At 35.6% G+C, this 21158-nt stretch overlaps 1 protein-coding gene across 1 annotated transcript; it reads left to right on the top strand.

Moving 5' to 3' along the window:
* The first annotated feature begins 437 nt into the window (after positions 1–437).
* LOC149813441 (protein RMD5 homolog) lies at positions 438–17543 on the top strand. Its single transcript, XM_089991346.1, has 2 exons — positions 438–537; positions 16173–17543. The coding sequence occupies exon 2, from the start codon at positions 16204–16206 to the stop codon at positions 17362–17364; it is 1161 nt and encodes a 386-aa protein (XP_089847472.1). The 5' UTR covers positions 438–537; positions 16173–16203; the 3' UTR covers positions 17365–17543.
* Positions 17544–21158: the final 3615 nt, after the last annotated feature.

The raw sequence follows: 21158 nt of genomic DNA on the forward strand, positions 1-21158 counted from the left end.
GATCCAACCTCGACCTTTCCCTCAACTAAGAGTGAGGCACCACCGTCCCTTACCTAGGGTTGAGAAACAAGCCGAGTTGTTCATGGCTCGACTCATGTTGCTCGTTTAGCAGCAAGAAATATATTTTGGATATATTTTACATTTTTTTTTAATTCTAATTTTCTAGCTCTAAAACAATATATATATATATAAACAAGCCGTCTCGAACTCAGACTGATAACTTTCTAATTTTTCAAACGTATATTGAGGCGGTGCCATAAGTTTAATGTCAAAGATTGATGGAGGCCATCCATATTTTCTATTTTAGTTTTAGGTGGGTTAATGAATTATTATAAAAACTTGGGGGCCAATTAGACAAAGAAAATCTCTCTCTCTCTCTCTCATCCGAACGTCTTCTTGGTCCCTCACCGTCGCCCCTCCTCTCTCTCTCTCTCTCTCTCTCTCTCTCTCTCATCCCGAGTCGTGAAAGGTCTGCGGTGCGATTCCGTGAGTCGCAGCGGATTCTCCTTTTGTTAAGCCCTAAGCGAGCATCGCAAGGTTTGTTTCCCTCATCTCTTCCCCACCTTTTTTTTCCACAAAAAAAGAAAAAAAGAAAAAAAGAAAAAAAATTGGATCCCCTCCTTTACCATCTTCCTTTTATTCTCCCCCTTTTTGTTGTTGTATGCGTAGTATGATTGTTTGAATATTGTTTTCCTTTGCTTTCCAGTGGGTTGTAAAGACTTTCTGTTTTCTGCCTTTCCTTCTTTTTCATTTTCGTTTTCTCGGATTTTTTTTGGCAAGGGCATGTTCCCAAAAGGTTTTGTATAGGCTTGTAAGCTCTTCCCCGGAAGCCACTTCTGAAGATGAAATCACATGCACGATCTGGAGTTGCAATGTATAAAGTTTTGGGGATTGATTCTTGTATATTGGGAATTGTACTACCAATGACGGAAACTGTGCTTTGAAGATTAGGAAATTACGATTACCAATGAAAAGGATCATGATGCTTTTATTTGCACTTATGTTTCAAGGATCAAAATGTCTCTTTCTTTAGTTCCTTTAAAGCTGAAGATAGTAATATATAGACAAACACAAAGCTACCCTTCAGCACACTAATAAAAAACCTAACCCGGTTCCCAACTTCATGATTCATCTAGGATTTGAGAAAATAACAATTGCAATTCAAGAATTCAAGAAAATAACTATTGCCCCTTCGTTGAGAGAGAGAGAGTAGGGTTTTGCACCCCCTCTTCCTCTTTTATATGTTGTTAAAAAAAAAGGGAAACTATCTCCTTGCCATCTAGATGAAGGGTGATTACTTCCCACTTTTTGTTGACCTAGCCCTCGCCTAGTCGGTCAATCAGTGCTAGATCAACTAGGAGCCTCTAACCAGGCACATGTCAGTAGTAAGTATTTAATATACACATTAGTCTATTAAAATTATCCAGATTGCTGGATTTAAAAGAATAACGTGAAAAATACATGCAAGAAAACATTAAAAAACAATAATGTGTAAAATTTCAATTGAAATGATATTTGTGAATAGTAAGCTTACTTTTGACACCAAGCATTGAAATAACTAGAATTTGTGAAACAATTGATACATATATTATAACATGTATTACAAATCAAAGGTTTTTTTTTGTTAAGTGCTAACACAATCACAATAGTTATGACATTGTGAACAATCAGTTCCATACCAATGATGGTATGATATCAATGCCAATCTAAGTAGAAAAGTCTTTCATATAGATAATATATGGGTATTTTTTGAAACATTGACCAAAGGAGATATCTAAAATTATGCCATCAAGGTATTAAACTTATGCATCATACCATAAAGCTTCGGGGAAATATAATAGAGTATCCTTTAAAAAAGAACCACAAATTATGAACAATTTGATTTCATGTCTCTGTTGACTCCTTTAATTTGATTGTAGTTATTATTATCTTTTGTAGTTTGCACACCAGTAGGTAGGAAACCTGTCTTTCCTCCAATTGATTTCATATCATATAAATTTCATTTTGATCATAAAATGGTTGCGTTGTCGGATTGCTTGGGAGGCTGTTTGAGTGGCATTTTGGAGTGCCTCTATTTTATCAAGAATTTTTATATTGAAGAAAAGAAAAAAGGGATTCATATGGATCTATTATATTTTGACAGAATGTTGATGAGGAGTGATTATAGATAAGCTCCATCTGTGCATTTCTTATCATTCTTCCAAGCATATTATGGTTTCCAAAAACTAAGTGATTGACATAAACCACACTCTGGGCAACTATTTATTTTGTTTTAAGGATTCTCTATGCTCTTGGATCACAATGTTTCTCCTGTATCCTTATTGGTGTCAATTTATTCGTTGATAGGATTAGTTAGGAAATTCAGTTCCTTGGCGTGAGCATCTTTGCTTTCATGTTTAGGCCTATAATTGAAGACTCTATTATATAGAAGTTATTAGTTTTTGAGCCAAGGATTTTCTCACCATTTCCTTATTGGTGTCAACTTATGGGTATCATTGTAATTTATTTATTCGTTGATATGTTATTGTCATTTATATCGTGGATAGAACTCTTTTGTAACTCACCCTACTAGGGCTGCTTATATAAAAAAAAAGTTATAATGGGATTGGCCTCCTCCCATCATGAAAATCTTGATGGTCATGACCAGGTCTCGTGCCTTCTATTCCTTCTTCATGTGTGAGTTTCGCCTCGTTTCACATGCAGCTGAATATTGTCTTGATTGACATGGTATCATAGCAATTGATATCTTATTGAGAGGTTTGAGTACCATTCCTTTTCTTCTATCTTGATCTTGATCCTCTTTCTTTCTTTAACATGCTCCTATTATGTCTTTCTTCTGTTAAACCTTTTCCTAAAACTTCTGTTAACCTACTACTTGTCCGTGCTTGTCTTTCTTATCTCTCTTTACTTATATTTTCTTTAAACATACTCCTCTTTCTTTCTACGTATTCTAAAACCCTTCCCTTCTCATCTTTCTTTTTCTTTTGTTCCTATCCAACTACACCCGTTGCCATTGCTGACATCAACCTTACTGTACAATGCAAGGCTGACATCAGCTAGTTGTAGGCTAATGTCATCCTTCAGCTGATTCTTTCTTTTATTTTGATTATCTTCTTCTTCTATTTTCTGTTATTTGTTTTCCAAATCCTATATGCTACTCTTGTTTATGGCCTCCAAGTGGTTATCTTTATCTAGTTTGAGATGGACTCAAACAATAGGTCTAATCTCCCTTCTTCTAAGGTGGGACCAAATTGACTTGACCCCACCAAACAATTTTATTTAGAAAGGTATCATGATTCCTTAGATCAGATATATGAAGCTTTGGAATCATATTGAAGGCAATAATCCTCCACAATTAATATCTAAAGAGGAGAGTACTTAAGATGGCAACCCCTTTGACAGTTGTCATTCACAATCCAAGTTATGATGATTGGATCGTGAAGGATTAGGGTCTTATTGGCTGGATTAACTCAGCCTTATCAGAAGAAGTTCTCACACAAGTGATTGACATTAGCATTGCCTCATAGTTGTGGAACAAGTTGAAGAATTCATACATGCAAGTCTCCCAGGCATGTCTTGTGAATTTAAAAGAAGAATTGGTTAACTATAAAAAGGAAGAGAAGTCTATGTCTAAATATCTTTTGATAGGAAAATTTTGTTACAAGCATGATGAGGAAACTTCTATACTCGTCTTTTGCTGAACTTAGACCTATGCTTTTGCAATACAAAAGTATCTTTACTGCCAAAAAGAAATGTAGTTTTGGTTCTCTAGATAATCCTAATGAGGAGTTTGGTAACGAGAACCAATAATACCAATAATGCTGGGTATTTTGGTTGAGTAGGAAGAGGAAGGAATAGTTATAGTAACTGCAATCATCCTCGATGTGACAAAAATAACAATTATTTTGGTGTTAGAGATGTCGGTTTCTCTTTTCCTAGCACAAACCGAGGAGTGAACAATAATATGCAAGGTGGTGAAAGAGCATATAACAATAGTTTTATATTAATAATATTGTTCTAGGCCTTCTACCTATTCCTGGAGGTTATGGGAATAATTATATCAGAAGAATAATGTTGCCCTTTGCCATTGTTACTGATTTGTGTGTGATAATCAGAATAATAAGAAATGCTACCCTTTCATCTCAATCAAGCAGTGCTCCAAGTGTTGTGAATCTTGAATGCCTCCATGAACGATTTAGTTATAACATCTTCTTTAGGATGGTTCGTTGATAGTGGAGCTGTGAATCACATTGTTGGGAATTCAAGTATTTTTTCGTCCCTTATTCCTTATCAAGGTAGCATTGCTATCATTACAAATGATGGGGCTATTCATCCCATTACATATATAAAAAAGTTTATTTATATTTCCCTGAAAGTCTTGTCATTATCAAAAATGTATTTTGGTTCCCAATTTTTGTAAAAACATTATATTGTCTCAAATGTCTAAGGAGAATACCGTTCTTTGTGTTTACTCCTAGCCATGTTTTGTTTAAGGATATCATCATGAGAACCATGTGCGTTTGGAGGCTGCACCGTGATTGATGATGCTTTCAAGAAAATCCAGATTCGTATTACTCCTGTTAGTGGTTCCGTTGCTAGGTTCAATGCCAATGTGTGACATCATAGATTGGGTCATTTTAGTTTTAAGTCGTTGAAGTATTTGTTTAATAAAGGATTCATTTATTGTTAGTAGATCTCTTGAATAATGTGGTTTTTTATGATGCCATCTTGGACAACATGCCCAATTGCCTTTTATTTCCAATGACGAAAGATTTTCTATGTTCTAATTAATTCATACCGATGTGTGGAAAGCTACTCTTATTGTCTTTGTTAGGATCAAAATATTACATTGTGTTTGTTGATAATTATTCATGATATATGTATTTATATTTTTTGAAAAATTAAAAGGATGTGTATGAAACCTTTAGAGATCTCAAAATATTTGTTGAAAAACATTATAAGAAATTCATTATGTTTCTTCAAAGTGATGGTGGAGGAGAATATGCTTTATATGCTTTTCAAAACTACCTAAGGGACATTAGAATAAGACATGTTTGATATCTTTGCGCACTACAACAAAATGGAGTGGTTGAAAGAAAACATAGGCATATCACAGAACTGGAACTGACCGTGATGTTGATATCTCCCAGAGAAGGAAACTTGATCTTCAAAGTTGAATGATGTATTTTCATTGGTTATTAGGAAGGGTGCTAAAATATGTATATATATAAGTGTATTCATTTTGTAATACCCGATAAGGGTAATTTTGTCTTTTCTCTTTCCTTTGCGCATATTCATCTTTTTTAATATGTTTGTAATTTATTCTTTTTCTTTTTTTCTTTTCTTCTTTTTCATTTTTGAGGGGCCCCACAAATAGACGTTGGGACCCCTCCAACTGTTAGATTTCTAACCATTGGAGGGGCTCCAACGTCTACTTTGGAGCCCTTCCTTTGCTCCTTATATAGGGGTGAACCCCCTTTATATTGTTTAAGCTTTTTAGCAAAAGCTACTATTCATCTCAATAAAGATTTCTTTTATTTTGTATGCCTTTGAGCATTTGTGTTCTCATTTATGTGTTGTGCCTTTGTGCACACTTGTTTCAAGTTCTCATTTTGTGCCTTTATGCACACATTGCATATTGAAGACTTAGTTCCCTTGTGCACAATTATCTCTTTGAAGATATTTTTATATGGTATCAGAGCAATGTTGATATAAGAATAGCTTGTGTTTTGTCATACTCCGGTGGTTGCCTCGAAAAGTGTGTACTCTCTCAATCTTTCATTCTTTGCACGGAGAGCTTTTGCAATTTACTTCTAAGTGCAATACCTCTCATCAAGTGAGCTTAGAAGACCTTTTGTGGTAAGAGCCTCTATTATTAAAGTTTTTCTCTCTCATAAACTTCTCCATGGCGGAAAAAAATTCTCACTTTTCTCTTGGCTTTAAGCTCAATGAGTCAAACTATCATGTTTGGGCCAAAAATATGAAAGCACACATCAAAGGTAAGGGACCTTGGGGTTACATCTAAGGTTCAATGCCGGAACCAGAGCCAAAGATTACGATGGTTGAAAAAGAAGAAATAAAAATTCTTGATGGAGAAGAAAGAACAAAAGCTCTTGAGGAATATAGCAAAAAACATGAAGAGTGGGAGATGAAAAACTACAAAATCCTATCTTGGATCTTTTCTTCGGTTGAGACAAGGATCAATGCAAATATTTTAAAATTCAAAAAAGCGTCTCAAGTGTGGGAATATCTTGAGAGGATGTATACCTCAAAAGATTTATCTCACAAGTATTATCTTCAAAAGAGTGCTTTGACTCTTCAATAAGGCGAAATGATCATTAGAGAGTATTTCGTTGAATTGTCTTCTATTTGGGATGAGCTTGTTATGCTCGAACCTAAGTGAAGTGGAGAAGCCATTGAGCTTCGCCACAAACAATTAGAAGAGGACTGATTCTTTAACTTTTTGAATGGGCTTAGGCCCGAATTTGAACAAATAAGGTCTTCTCTCCTATCCTCTTTTACTTCTCCTCCTCTCGAAGATGTTCTTACCAAATTAAGTGGAGAGAAGATTCGTTTGGGAATGAGTAAATCAAACTCAAGTGTTCTTGCCATTACCTTCAAACAAAGATGAAAATGAAGGTGCTTATGCCGTCTCTAGACCTAAAATCAATTTAAAGTCATATAAGCCTCCTCATTTCAACAAAGATCAAAATCAAAGAGAAGAAAGAGGACAAAGTAAAAATGAAATCAAGGAAGGGAGTATGGAAAAATCAATTGTCACTTTTGTAAAGAACCGGGACACATTAAGCCGGTTTGTCCTAAGTGGAAGAAGAAAGTAGCTATGTCTACTACATTTCAACCATAAAGAGAAGAAAATCCATCTACTTTCAATAATGGGGCATTGTCCTTAAGTCAAATCGTGGAGACTCTTCAACCTTTCCTCAAAGGGTCCATCTCCGGTGCCGCTATGTCTTCTTTTCCCGGTAAGATTTCTTGGCTCTTAGATTCGGAAGCATCTTTCCATATGACTCCAAACTTTTGTGCACTTTTCAAATTTTCAAAAAATGTTTTTCCATCATTTGTTTCAACTGCTAATGGTGCTTCTCTTGAAATCAAGGGAGTTAGAAATTTTGAAAAACAAGATTTCTTTATTCCAAAAGTTAGATTTATACCACAATTGAATTTAAACTTGCTTTCGGTTTCTCAACTCTCGGACCATGGATGTGATGTTAAGTTCTCATCAAATAAATGTTGGGTACAGGATCGCCGGTCCAAAAAGTTGATTGGGAAAGGCTCTAGAAAAGGAGATGTCTATTGTATGGAGTTTCTACAAATTCCAAAACATTCTTTTTGTAATATTGCCCAATATAAAAATATAAATATTTGACATAAAAGACTTGGACATCCCAATGTCGTCAAGCTTTCTTATTTGCATTTTGTTAAGGATCTCTTTAAAAGTAATTTCAATTGTAATGATTGCATTCTTGGAAAAATGAGAAGCTTGCCTTTTGAACAAAGATCTATGTTTACAAAAAAAACTTTTAAACTTGTGCACTTGGATGTATGAGGACCGACACCCGTAGTATCTAAGGGAGGATTTGCTTACTATGTTATTTTTGTTTATGATTATTCAAGATTTTGTTGGATATACTTCCTTAAACATAAGTATGAAGTTTTTGCATCGTTTAAGACATATCATATGATTATCAAAAATCAATTTAATGGTGACTTAAAAACCTTTAGAACCGATTCCGGAGGAGAGTATCTTTCAAATGATTTTAAAAATTATCTTGAAAGCCATGGAATAGTTCATCAAAGATCTTGCCCAAAAACACCATAACAAAACGGTCTAGCCGAAAGAAAACATAGGCATATTATTGAAACAACTAGAACTTTACTCATTTCTCAAAACATTCCAAAAAGTTTTTGGGCCGAGGCAACTCTTACATCCGTTTATCTTATAAATCGCCTTCCTTCAAAAAATTTAAACAAAACTTCACCTTTTGAAATTTTATACCAAAAGGAACCCGACTACAATAGGTTAAAATTTTTTTGATGTAAATGTTTTGTCCTTACCGACAAAAATGACAAACTCTCATCAAAAGCTATTCCTTGTGTTTTTCTTGGATATTCAAAAACTCAAAAAGGATTTAGATGCTATGATGTTAAGGACGACAAACTATATGTTTCTAGGAATGTGACTTTCTTAGAAAACGTTAGTGGTTTTGAGAAGGATGAATCCCATAAAGAGAATATGGATTACTCTTTCTTGTTTGAGTTACTATCTAGAGATGATATTTCTAGTGATGATAAATTCAATGAGTTTAGTGAAAAAGAAAATATAGACAACCATCCTTCCTATCAACCTACTGATCCTCACATAGAGGAAAGAACATCTAGTGAGCCTATTACTTATATACATAGAGATAAAAATAACTTTAAAAGTGCAATTGAAAAATACAGTGAATCTAGTGAATCTTTCTCTTTAAATAACTCTCGTAGAACCGAGAGAATTAGAAAAAATCCCTCTAGATTTATTTCCTATGAATCCTTCTTGCCTAAATATCGAGCATGCCTTAGTGCTATTCATTCTTATATAAAACCTAAATTTTTTTAAGAAGCCAATAAAATGATAGAGTGGAGGGAGGCAATTGATAATGAACTTAGAGCCCTTAGGAAAGCCAAAACTTGAGAATTCCAAGATTTTGCCCAAAGAAAAGAAAATCATAGGATGTAGGTGGGTTTTCAAAGTTAAAATAAAAAATGATGGGTCTCTTGAGATATATAAAGCCCGTCTTGTTTCTAAGGGGTATAATCAAGAATATGGTGTTGATTACGATGAAACCTTTGCCCCGGTTGCACGAATGATTACTGTTAGGTGCCTAATCACAATTGCGTCTATTAAAAAATAGAATATATATCAAATGGACGTTAAAAATGTCTTTTTAAATGGAGATTTACATGAGGAAGTCTATATAGATGCTCCGCCGGGTATGAATGTACCTAAAGGTAAAGGTCTTCGTCTTCAAAAAGCTCTTTATGGATTGAAGCAAGTTCCTAAGGCTTGGTATGGTCGATTTACCAGTGTAATGGTAGAAAATGGTTTTGTCTCATGTTACACTGACACTGTTCTATTTGTCAAGAACTCTGATGCAGGTATTGTAATTTTGTTATTATATGTTGATGATATGTTAATCAAAGGGAATGATGCAATAGGGATCAAAAGTATCAAATCTACTCTAACCGAAAAATTTGAAATGTCAGACTTAGGATTTCTGACATATTTTTTGAGCATTGAAGTTGTCTATTCTCACAGGAAGTATTTTTTGTCTCAAACTAAACTTGCTTGTGAGATCATTGACAGGTCAGGCATTTTAGATGACAAAACTTGTGATACTCCTGAAGTAGTAGGAACAAAAATGAAGATTGATGATGGGATTTTTCTAGAAAATCCTATTTCTTTCAGGCAACTTGTTGGTTCATTAATGTATCTTAGTATTATCAGGCCAAATATCTTCCATGTAGTGCATATCGCAAGTCAATTCCAACATGCACTTACAACAGTTCATATAAGTGTTGTGCTTCAAATCATCAAATATGTGAAGGGATCCATAAATAAGGGGGTATTTCTATCTTCGTCCTCTGAGTTAAATTTAATTGCTTACGTTGATTCTGATTGGGGAGGTGACCAAAATAATCGTCACTCCACCACTGGTTTTTGTGTCTTTTTAAGAGAATCTTTGGTTTCGTGGAGATGCAAGAAACAACAGAAAGTGTCGTTATCTTTCATGGAAGCTGAGTATCGAGTCATGACAACTACCACCATGGGAATTGTTTGGATTCAACAGTTACTGAAAGATATGGGGGTTAGTGTTCAAGGGCCTACAAAGCTATACTGCGACAACAAGAGTGCTATATATATTGCAAAGAATCACACTTTTCATGAGCGCACGAAGCATATCGAGATGGATTGTCACTATGTTAGAGAAAAATATCTAAAGAATGTCATTGATCTGCTTTATGTGACATCGGAATATCAACTAGCTGATTTTTTCACTAAGGCATTGTGTTCACCGCGCTTCCATTTTCTCCTTGGCAAACTTTTGGTCATTACAGCGTAAGCTTGAGGGGGGTGTTAAAATAAATATATATATATAAGTGTATTTATTTTGTAATACCCGATAAGGGTAATTCTGTCTTTTCTCTTCCTTTTGTGCATATTCATCTTTTTGAATATGTTTGTAATTTATTCTTTTTCTTTTTTTCTTTTCTTCTTTTCATTTTTGAGGGGCCCCACAAATTGACGTTGGGACCCCTCCAACGGCTAGATTTCTAACCGTTGTTGGAGGCTCCAACATCTACTTTGGAGCCCCTCCTTTGCTCCTTATATAGGGGTGAACCCCCTTTATATTGTTTAAGCTTTTTAGCAAAAGCTACTATTCATCTCAATAAAGATTTCTTTTATTTTGTATGCCTTTGAGCATTTGTGGTCTCATTTATGTGTTGTGCCTTTGTGCACACTTGTTTCAAGTTCTCATTTTGTGCCTTTGTGCACACATTGCATATTGAAGACCTAGTGCCCTTGTGCACAATTATCTCTTTGAAGATATTTTTACAAAGGGTACAAAGGATATCGATGTTATTCACCAAAGCTGGGACAAGTCTTTATTTCTAGACGCACTATGATGGGAATACTATGTATTCTTCTGCAAAGTTTCTTGTAGCAAGAAATCAACAATGGAAAAGTGATGACGAGCTGTTCTTCATAAGCAAAAAATTGGGCAGCATCCACAAAAACAACAGCGCAGCTAATCCAAGTGAAGATTTTGTGAAATATTTTATAGAAGACAGCAGCCACCTAAGTGCCAAAAGTACAATTGTTATCAGTTCCACACAAAAAGATGATTTGGCTGAAAATAGTGAACATGAAGGATACTTCAGTGAAAATGCAAGGAGAGTGACCGAAGAGTTGCAAGTTAAAGGGAAGTATTTTTAGGTGTACAGAAGGAGAGATATTTCAACTCAAGAAATGCAGAATATGCCAATAGTTTCAGTTGTAGCTAGCATGGATGGTAAGGTACCAGAAGGATCAGCACTTAAGGAGGTTAACAAGAGAGAATCATCCCATTGAAAGATGAGTATCATATGAAGTTTTTTTAACCACTATTAGATATTCTTAGTCGAAGCTATAAAAGAAAGGGAATCATGAATCCTAAATAAACACAAAATCCAAAATAGGACCTTGAGTCTGGATCTCCTGCCCAGTCTTTATTTGAATATCCCAAAATGGGTTGAATGTTCATCCTAGTTGGGTCATGTTTGTAATAAGACCATGTTCAAATGATCATTTTTAAAGCTTCTATGTGTGCAGTGGTTGGAGCATAGATAAGTTGACATACCTGATTTATTGTATATGAAATGTTTGGTTTCTTGATGGTGAGGTATTGCATAGCAGCAGCCATGCTTCTGTACCTCTTTGAATCTTTTATTGTTTCACCTTCATACCTGTAGATCTTCTTATTCATGGCACAGGAAGTAATAATAGGCTGACATGAAGCCATATTAAATCTTTTTAATATATGTATCACATTTTTTTGCTGTAACATTTTTATGCAACCAATTTGTCTATCTCTAAACCCAATTTATATCTTAATTTCCCCGGGTCTTTCATCAAGAATTTTCTAAAAACTTTTTTTTATCTCATCAATTTGGTTAGTTGGATTATCCATGGTTACTGGAAGCTTCTTGCTGCATGGGGAAGCTCGCTTCAGAAGCAGGATACTCTTCGCTTACCTGAAAGGAGGGAAAGCTTTGGGAAACCCGCTTTGGAAATATGGGAAACTCGATTCCCTTTAATGAGAAGTCTGCTTCCTCCTAGTTTCCCAAATCGATTTTCTTTTGCTTAACATTTTCCTCATTTCTTATCACTTCCCATTTGCTTCCCCCTCACTTCCTATGTGTTTCATATTAAAAAACTAATAAATTTTTTATAGCAAGCTTGTGTGTTGGTTTTATATCATTTTATACTTGTGTTCATGTCATTTCTTGTTTGCTTCTACCCATGCTTCATATTGATTTCTATATGTTTCCTTTTCAATTTTCATGTGCTTGCATAATCGCTTCACAACTGCTTTCTGCTTCCCGCTTCATACAACTTTTTAACACTGGCTTCCCCGCTTCTGCTTCATGCATCACTTTTCTTATCCACTTTGTTTCCTGGTAACTATGGGATTATCAATTATAGTGATGTCATCTACATGAAGAAGAACAATTACAATACCTTTATTCCCTTAATATTAAAAATAGAAAATAGTCAATTGCAGTCCTTTGCGAACCTTTTGCTTTAAAAGTATTGTTGAAACTCTGGAACTACATTATAGAAGCTTGCTTCAGCCAGTATAAGGATTTATTTAATTTGTGTATATATTTATGAGCATTTCCTTCACTAAAACCTTATGGTAATACCAGAAAGACCTTTTCTTTCAACTCTCCGTGTAAGAAAGCATTCTTGGCATCCAATTAATAAAGTTGCCAACTCTATGACAAAGCTATGGAGATACTAGGCTGAATGTTTCTTCATAATCAAGCCCATGCTTCTGATTATATCCTTAGCAACTAACATTGCACACAATGTGTTGTCCTTCAAGAAAAAATGAACAGCAGTAAACACAAAAGGCATTTGAGAAACAAATGTAGGATTTCTACAAAATTAAGAACCAATAAAACATTTCTGATAGTGATCTACTTTCAAGAGATTGAAAATTTAATCTTCCCACAAAAGTGATGGGATGAATAGTTCCATCATCAGTAATGATGGTATCACTACCTTGATAAGGGACAAGGAATGAGAGAACACCTGAATTTCTTGTAATATTATTTGTTGCACCATTGTTAATGAATTGCTTTAAAGATGAAGTAATGCCCATATCCATGGAGGCGTTCAAGGCTGCAATATGATTTTGATTCCCCATACTTGACGCATTGCTTGGCTAGGCTGAAAAGGATTTGTTTTGACTATTATGATTATCATGTGGAAGCCCACAAAAATAGCATGAGCTGCGTGCTGTATTTCTCTAATACATATTGTTCCAAAGCTACTAGGCATAGGTAAAAGACTTACGTGTTATTATAGCTATTGCTATTATATCCTCTTCCACCACCATTATTATTATTATTATTATTATTATTATTATTATTATTGCGACCAATATTATTGGGATTGTGACCACCACCTTGTGCACCAAAATAATTGCTGCTATTCCTTCCAAAACAGCCATGACCATGACTGCTATAATTATTATAGTTATTATTTCTACCTCTTACTCTTCCTCCTTGACCAAAATAACCACCATTACTAGCATTATTGCTACCCGTTACCAAAACATCATTGGAATTATTCGTTGAACCTGAAATAGAATTTTCTTTGGCAGCAAACGTACTCTCATATTGCAAAAGCATTGGATTAAAATCAGTAAAGGATGGGTATAAAAGCTTTGTTGTCACACTAGTAACAAAGCTCTCATGCCCATCACCTGAACCACTGCAAAGCATAATGCACATTATCTTCATCTGAGACAAGATGCTGAATGAGGTCTAGCTAATAGCATATGCTCTTAATTTTAGCAAGATATTCAGATGCAGGTTTTTCTTCCTTTTTGCAATTAAGTAATTTTTCTCTCAAATTCATAAAACTTTCCTAGGAGACGAGAGCAGAAGAGTTCTTTAACTGATCCCACAACTCTACTGCAATTGAGATATCAATGACTTGGGTGAGAACTTCCTCTGAAAGAGCTGATCTGATCCAGCTAATGAGTTCTTGATCCTTCACAATCCAATCATCGTAGGCTGGGTTGCAAATCAACACCATAGAAGTCTTTTTGCCATCTTGAGAAAATTCCTCTTTAGAAACCAATTGAAGTGGTGGACTTCCACTTTCAGTGTGGTTCCAAAGCTTCATATATCTGATGTATGTCACCATAATTTCCTTCCAGATGAAATAGCTTGATAGGGTCAATTTTATTTCCACCTTTGGAAAAAGCAGATGAAAGTTGTTCTTTTTTCATCAATCTTAAAAGGGAAAATCAGGGTCAGTACAAGAGGACGAGAATAAGAGAAGGATGAAAACACAGCAAAAAGAGAACCTAGCTGAGAGATGACATCAACCTATTATATGCTGGCACCAGCCGATGGTACCAAATAATGTCAGCAATGACACCTGATGCAACTATAAAGAAAAGGAATAGGATGAAAATATGGAAGAAAATAAAGAATTTGACAAAGTTTTTACCAAAAGATTAAAAGCAAGTAGAATTTGAAAGAAAAGCAAAACTTTGTGAAGAGAAAACAAGATGGAAGAAGAAAGAAATATGTTTAAGAAAGGAGGAAGAAAAAAACAGGTTTATGAAGGAGAAACAGATTTTGGGAAATATTTTGAAAAGAGGAGGGAGAGTAATAGGTTGAAAAGAGGGAAAAGGAGTAGAGGTGGATTAAAACTTGTCAATAGACTAAAAGTAGCTCTGATACTATGTGAATCAGGCCCGAGTTGTAGCTGCACATCTACCAAAGCTTGAGCATATGTTTGAGAAGGCAATGCGAGGGGAGGGGATTTAGTCCATCTAAGAGTCAGAAGTTTTTTTCTGTTTTAATAATAGTTGGATAAATGACAAATCTTTTGAAGGGCCATGATATAGACATAGAGAGAGCCTATGATTAAGGAGATTTTTTCTGCACATGAGCTTCTAGTTCTATATTTTTTCGTGCATGAGCTTCTCTATGTACTTGTGAGATGTTTGACTAATGGGTCTTTGACGTTGGGGGATGTGATTCCTTAGACCAAAAGGATTTGTCTTAAATTATTGAGAACATTGATGATGTGGAGGGAGTATCTTTCATTCTCAAGGGCCACAACCTGCAAATTTGCAAAGAGAGAAAAGTCATAGACTGCAGGTTTAGACTGGCAAGAGGTGAAATCAAGGGGAGTTACAAGAACCCTTACTCTCATAAGGAAATTTCATAACCCAAGGGCCCTTTCCAGTGATTGGTGGCGCAATGATGCATTTATGTTCATGAAAAGATGTAGTTTTCAAATATAATTTAGCGTTAAATTAAATAACCCTACTTTATGTTGGGAATAAACACTCAAAAGGTAATGTTAAATATGGGGAAGGCTATCATATAACATGATCAAACTTGCATGGTTTGATCTCAACATGTTGGAAGGAATTTATTGTCTTTTGGAAAGGAAGGTGGAGGTTGTGGAGATGTTAATTCTCTTGAACGCTGTATGTGGTCTCCACATGATTCTCAAATAGATCTTTATGCTTCTTAGCCATGTGTAGCTTTAGGTGTGATGCTGTAGTGTTGGAGGGACATTGTATTTTCCAATTAATAATTCTTTTTGTGCTATATGTAGGGCTGGCTGTCAGGTTGTGTTTGAATAAACTTACTGGATTAAGTTATAGGGATTGACCACTTGTTGGACCTACTCATAATTCAGATAATTGTAGAATTTACATGGCTAGATCTGGTCAGATGCATATGTGATTGGAAGTGGACCTAGATGGGCCTAAACATTAATTGTAGCTAGACCTGGTCAGGGTTCTTTAAGTCTGGGCCCACCAACTTGTTCAAAATTCCAAGTGATATTTTTGAATCTCCTTGACCAACCTGTTCTCTTTTTAATCTACTTGCCTTCTGCACTACTTTCTCTCTCTCTCTGCAGCTGCAAATGGTTCTTGGAAGAATGTGAGAAGCAAACCTCGACTCCTCTGCTCTTGTGGAGACAAAACATGGCTAATGTTCAGAGAGTTTCGTACTGGATCTGAAACAAATTTAGTATAGGAAATTGCTCAAGTAGTTTTATTGGTCAGTTTCCTAATAATAACATAATCCGTGAATTAGCTGTCCAAGGTTGTGACCAAGTTTCCTGGAATAACCTTTTTATAATTGTGTACCGTGTAGGAAGAGCATCTTGTTGTATTAATCCAGTAGATTAGGAACACGTGCTAGGTATCTGTCTGCTAATGGGTGAATTTTCTTCTCAAGGGACATGATTTCAAATTGTGAAAGTGACAATCAAGATTGCCTTATTCTGACTTTTCATGTTCTTTTCTTTTGATGATGACATATGTATGTTTTCTAAGTAATAATGACTGAACTTTGGGATGCTGCAGAGAATTTGCCAGAAGGCTTGATCAACTTCTTATGGAACTTAGCACCATCAAGGATGCATTTGACCGTGTTGCCAAGAAGCAGAAGTTGTCTGCCTCTAAAACCCAAGAAGTAATTGATCAGGTGGGTCATGAAATTGAACAGTCTTTGGCAACTCTGCAATCTACCATGACCACTGAAGAAAGTGTCTGCCCTATCAAAACCACCCTTGCAGAACTCAACAAGAGGTTGACTGATATTGGCTCAGTCAACCAACTCGAGGGTTCACAAAAGGAACTCAACATTGCGCTCAGCAAATATGCAAAACTCATTGAAAAGGCTTTTATCCCAGATATAGCAAAGTCATATAGAAATGTTGAGTTTGACTTGCAAATCATTAATCAGATCATTGTCACACACTTTTATAGGCAAGGTCTGTTTGATCTGGGCGACTGTTTCATAGCTGAGGCTGGCTTGTCTGATTCATCCACCCTTAAGGCCCCCTTCCTTGAGATGTATCAAATCATCGAGGAGTTAAAAGCAAAGAACCTTGAGCCAGCTCTGAAATGGGTATCCGCCCATCGTGACCATCTGTCCCAGACGGGATCCACACTTGAACTGAAGCTCCACAGGTTGCAGTTTGTTGAGATACTCAAGAAGGGAAACAGGAACGAGGCATTGAAGTATGCTAGGAGCTACCTTGCCCCTTTTGCAGTGGTTCACATGTGTGAGATCCAGAAGTTGATGGTGTACCTCCTGTGGGTCGGCCAGCTAGATTCTTCTCCGTACGCCGAACTGCTATCACCTTCTCATTGGAATGAGCTGTCAACAGAACTCACTCAGGAGTGTTGCAGGTTGTTGGGCCAATCTTATGAGAGTCCACTATACGTGACTGTAGCTTCTGGAACTCAAGGGTTGCCGACATTGCTCAAGCTCGCAAATGTAATGGCTGCCAAGAAGCAGGAGTGGCAGACGTTGAAACAGCTGCCCGTTCCGGTGGAGTTAGGTAGTGAATTCCAGTTCCACTCCATCTTTGTATGCCCAGTTTCTCGTGACCAAGGAAATGAGGAGAACCCGCCAATGCTGTTGCCGTGCGGGCATGTGCTATGCAAGCAATCTATATTTAAACTGTCGAAAAGCAACACACGGACGTTCAAGTGTCCATATTGCCCGTTAGATGCCAATGTTGTGCAGTGCAGGCAATTATATTTCTGATGACTTCTGCTTAGTAGGCAAAATAAATACTCTTCGTTGTTCCACTGCTGCTGCAATTGCATTGTGCTGTGTAAATACAAATTCTTCTTTCTTAGTGGCCAAGGAAGCCTGCCTAGTGTAATTGCTCTAAATTGGGTATTATTTTTAGAATAATGAGAACGGTGTATTTGGAATCGGTCAACTGGTAACGGGAAACCCTGATTGCATATGAAAGCGAAAACATGTGGGAACGAACACAATGGCACCTTTCCAGACTTGAGAGAGAGTAGGGTGGGTTGGTTGTTGAACCACCACCACTTATGGTAGAACACACTTGATTTGCATAGATCTAGTCTGTCTGTGTATTTGAAAGATCGTCCTCGGGCTCACCAGCAATGATGTATCCTTGCTTGCCGGGGTTCCACATGGAATTTGGTCGGCTCCAAAAGCAGAGTCTAACCCTTGTATCATGCTTGGCATGTTCTTTATACTATTTTCATGTGTTAAGGTTGGCTCCTATATGCTGTTTTATGCCATTTTAAACCACCCAGTCTTCATGAATTATGAGCCATTGCCAGAAATTGAACCTTGTGGTGTTTTATATATGATAAAACCTCTTTAACATAATAAATAAACCATGTTAAAACGTATATGTATATATAGATTCAACATATGCTATCATGGTATTAAACCACTATATATATTACATAGATCTATGCTCCAAATGCAAAATCTAACATTTGGATGTTCTATTTACTATGTCTATGTGTTAAAGTTGACTGAAATATGACGTCGTACACCATTTCTAGACCACCGCAATTTTCATGAATTGTGAGCAGTTGATTTTCAATATCTCAAAATTGAGATCTTATAACGTATTAGACATGATAAAACCTTCTCACATTGTAAATAAACCATGCTAAACACATATGGACAGTTGATCCATCATTTGGTGGTCAGATCCATGCAGACAAGAATGTATACAGTAAGGTATCATGGTTGAAAACTATCATATATATATATATATATATATATATATATATAGTGCGTGTGAAAAAGGTAAAGGGTAGCTACTAACCACTTTTCTAACTAATCGCTGTGCTAGAAGGGTTTTTCCATGTTTTCTTTAAATCTGACCATACAAATGTATTTTACATGATTGATTTTATAGGAATCGACTTTTAGATCATCTGATTCCGATACATAGGTTTTATAAGGTTTAAAAAAACAATGGCCTAAGATTTTCTTAAATATCCAAGGCTTAAAAAAATCATGTTTTTCAACGAAAAAACACTATCTAAGTGTTGTTTCCCAGTAAATCGATCATTCCTAACATGAAAGGTGAGATTTAAGTAATACATGGGGAAAACCCTTTGAAAGCCCGGTTAGCACAATAATTAGCAACTGCCACCTCTCTCTCTCTCTCTCTCTCTCTCTCTCTCTATATATATATATATATATATATATATATATATATATATATATATATATATATATATATATATATATATTGCCCCCTTTTCTCATTCTGCCCAGTTAGGCCCCTTAAAAATTTGTAGTTTTTTTGCATTTTTTTTCTCACATCTAACACCATAGATGTGATTTATAGCTTTTGTTTAATGGGAACCAGCTTTTGGATCACCGGAATATGACCTATATACAAGGTTTTATGGTAATCTAAAATCAATGGCTATGAAGACATCAATTTTTTTCAGCTCATAAAAATACATTTTGTCATAAAAAATACATATCAGCCAAGAGTTGATTCCCACTAAATCAAGCATGTTAAACACATCTAATGGTTCAGATCTATCATAAAACACTTTAAGCTATGGGGACTAACGCGGCAAGACCAAAAAAGGGGGCCTAATATGTTCAGCTCTCTCTCTCTCTCTCTCTCTCTATATATATATATATATATATATATATATATATATATATATATATATATATATATGTGTGTGTGTGTGTGTGTGTGTGTCTGCTTACCACTTTTCTAGCCTACCGCCAGTCTACCATGCTTTTGAAGTTTTTTTTTAAATCTAACTATACAGATGTGATCTACATATATACTTGATTTCATAGAAATTCTTGGATCATTTGATTCCAACAAATGGGTATGTTTTTATAAGATTTAAAATTTGATGGTATACCATTTTTATAAATATTTAATGCTTAAAAATCATATTTTTATTGGAAAAACATTATTCAAGTGTCATTCCCTAATAAATCGACCATGCCGAACACATCTATAGGGTCAAATTTGCAAAAAACAACCCTTAAACACCTATTCATTGGTGGTAGGCAGCTACACTTTTCCTATATATATATATATAGTAATGGGTCCATGCTAAACCCATTTGGTGCTAAATGGTGTGCTAAATGAGTTTTTCAGCTTCTCCGGTGATTTTTATGCTATTCCGACCCTACAAATGTGTTGGGCATGGTCGATTTACTAAGAATCCACACATAGATCATGTGTTTTTGATGAAAAAAATAATGTTTGGAGCCTTTAAATTTTATACAGATTTTGGACCGTTGATTTTTTGAACTATATAAAAAGCCACCCATGTGTTTGAATCAAACGCTTCAAGAGTTGATTCCTATAAAATCAACAGTCAGAATTTAAAAATAAAATGAAAAAGTTTGAAAAACCTATTTAGCATGTGGTTTAGCACCAAATGAGTTTAACACTGGCCCATTACTCTCTCTCTCTCTCTCTCTCTATATATATATATATATATATATGTGGGCAGCTAGTGCACCTCACCTTGTGTAGGGACGTTGTAGGTTCAAAACCCAATGGTATTGTTGTATAACGGGTAGGGGTTTGCTTAACCCTAGTTTGCCTATATATAACTAGGTGTGCAAGATTTTGTTAGTTTTTGATGGTCCATGGGTGTCTAGCTAGTCTTGGTCAATTAAATATCTTTCCCACATATTTTGGCCGACATTAAGTCACATATTTTTCCAGCATTTCCAAGTGTAGGGCGTAGAAGGTTAATGGGTCTTTAAAATCATTTTTATGAAAAGCGGTTGGACAAGCCAAAGGGGATTTATTCAGTGGTTGTCCACCGAAACTGCAAATGTTAATTTAAAGAGTTACTCAGTGTTAAGTGATTTAAAGATCAATTCTTAAAAAATTAGGTAATTATCTTAAATATTTGAAAAATCGATCAGAAGTCTAAACATAAATTTACCATGTTGGAGTCTGGCATTGATCACAATTTCTCGGCTTAACAAGCCTATACGAACTGAGCCAAGCTGAAAACCTATTATTTGTATTCGGGTTGCAATGCCTATTTTACGAGTTTGAACGAGCTCTTTACAAATTGATTGAACCATAACTAGGTCATTGTTTCAGATGGTGAAAGACTCATACCACTTCACTTTTTTTACATGTAAACAGATTCAAATATCCATCAAATTAGAATATCTGTCGAGTTAGGTCCAAAAAATAAAAACCATATCTGCATCCCATTATAATGGGATATGGTTTTGGCTTACCAAATGCGACTAAATGAATAAAATTGGATTCATTGACATCCCTAGGTGTACGTTTTGAACATGGCATGCCCAGACAACTGACCTTTTGGACCATCGGAGTCTCAGCTGCATGCAGAAAAGGAAATTCAATAATGGAGAGCTTACTAATTGTCAGTAAACAGTGATAAGATGACTAACCAAAGGAGTCAAGACGTCAGGTCCATATCGTGTTCATGCAATCCTGGATCCGATTGGACCCACATTCAGACCCAGTACCATCATCTCAAATCAGGTCTGGGTCTGATTCTACTTGGGTTTGAACCAAAATC

The sequence above is a fragment of the Nuphar pumila genome, chromosome 16 (assembly GCF_984573655.1).
Source record: "Nuphar pumila chromosome 16, dmNupPumi1.hap1.1, whole genome shotgun sequence".
NCBI classification, from domain to species: domain Eukaryota; kingdom Viridiplantae; phylum Streptophyta; class Magnoliopsida; order Nymphaeales; family Nymphaeaceae; genus Nuphar; species Nuphar pumila.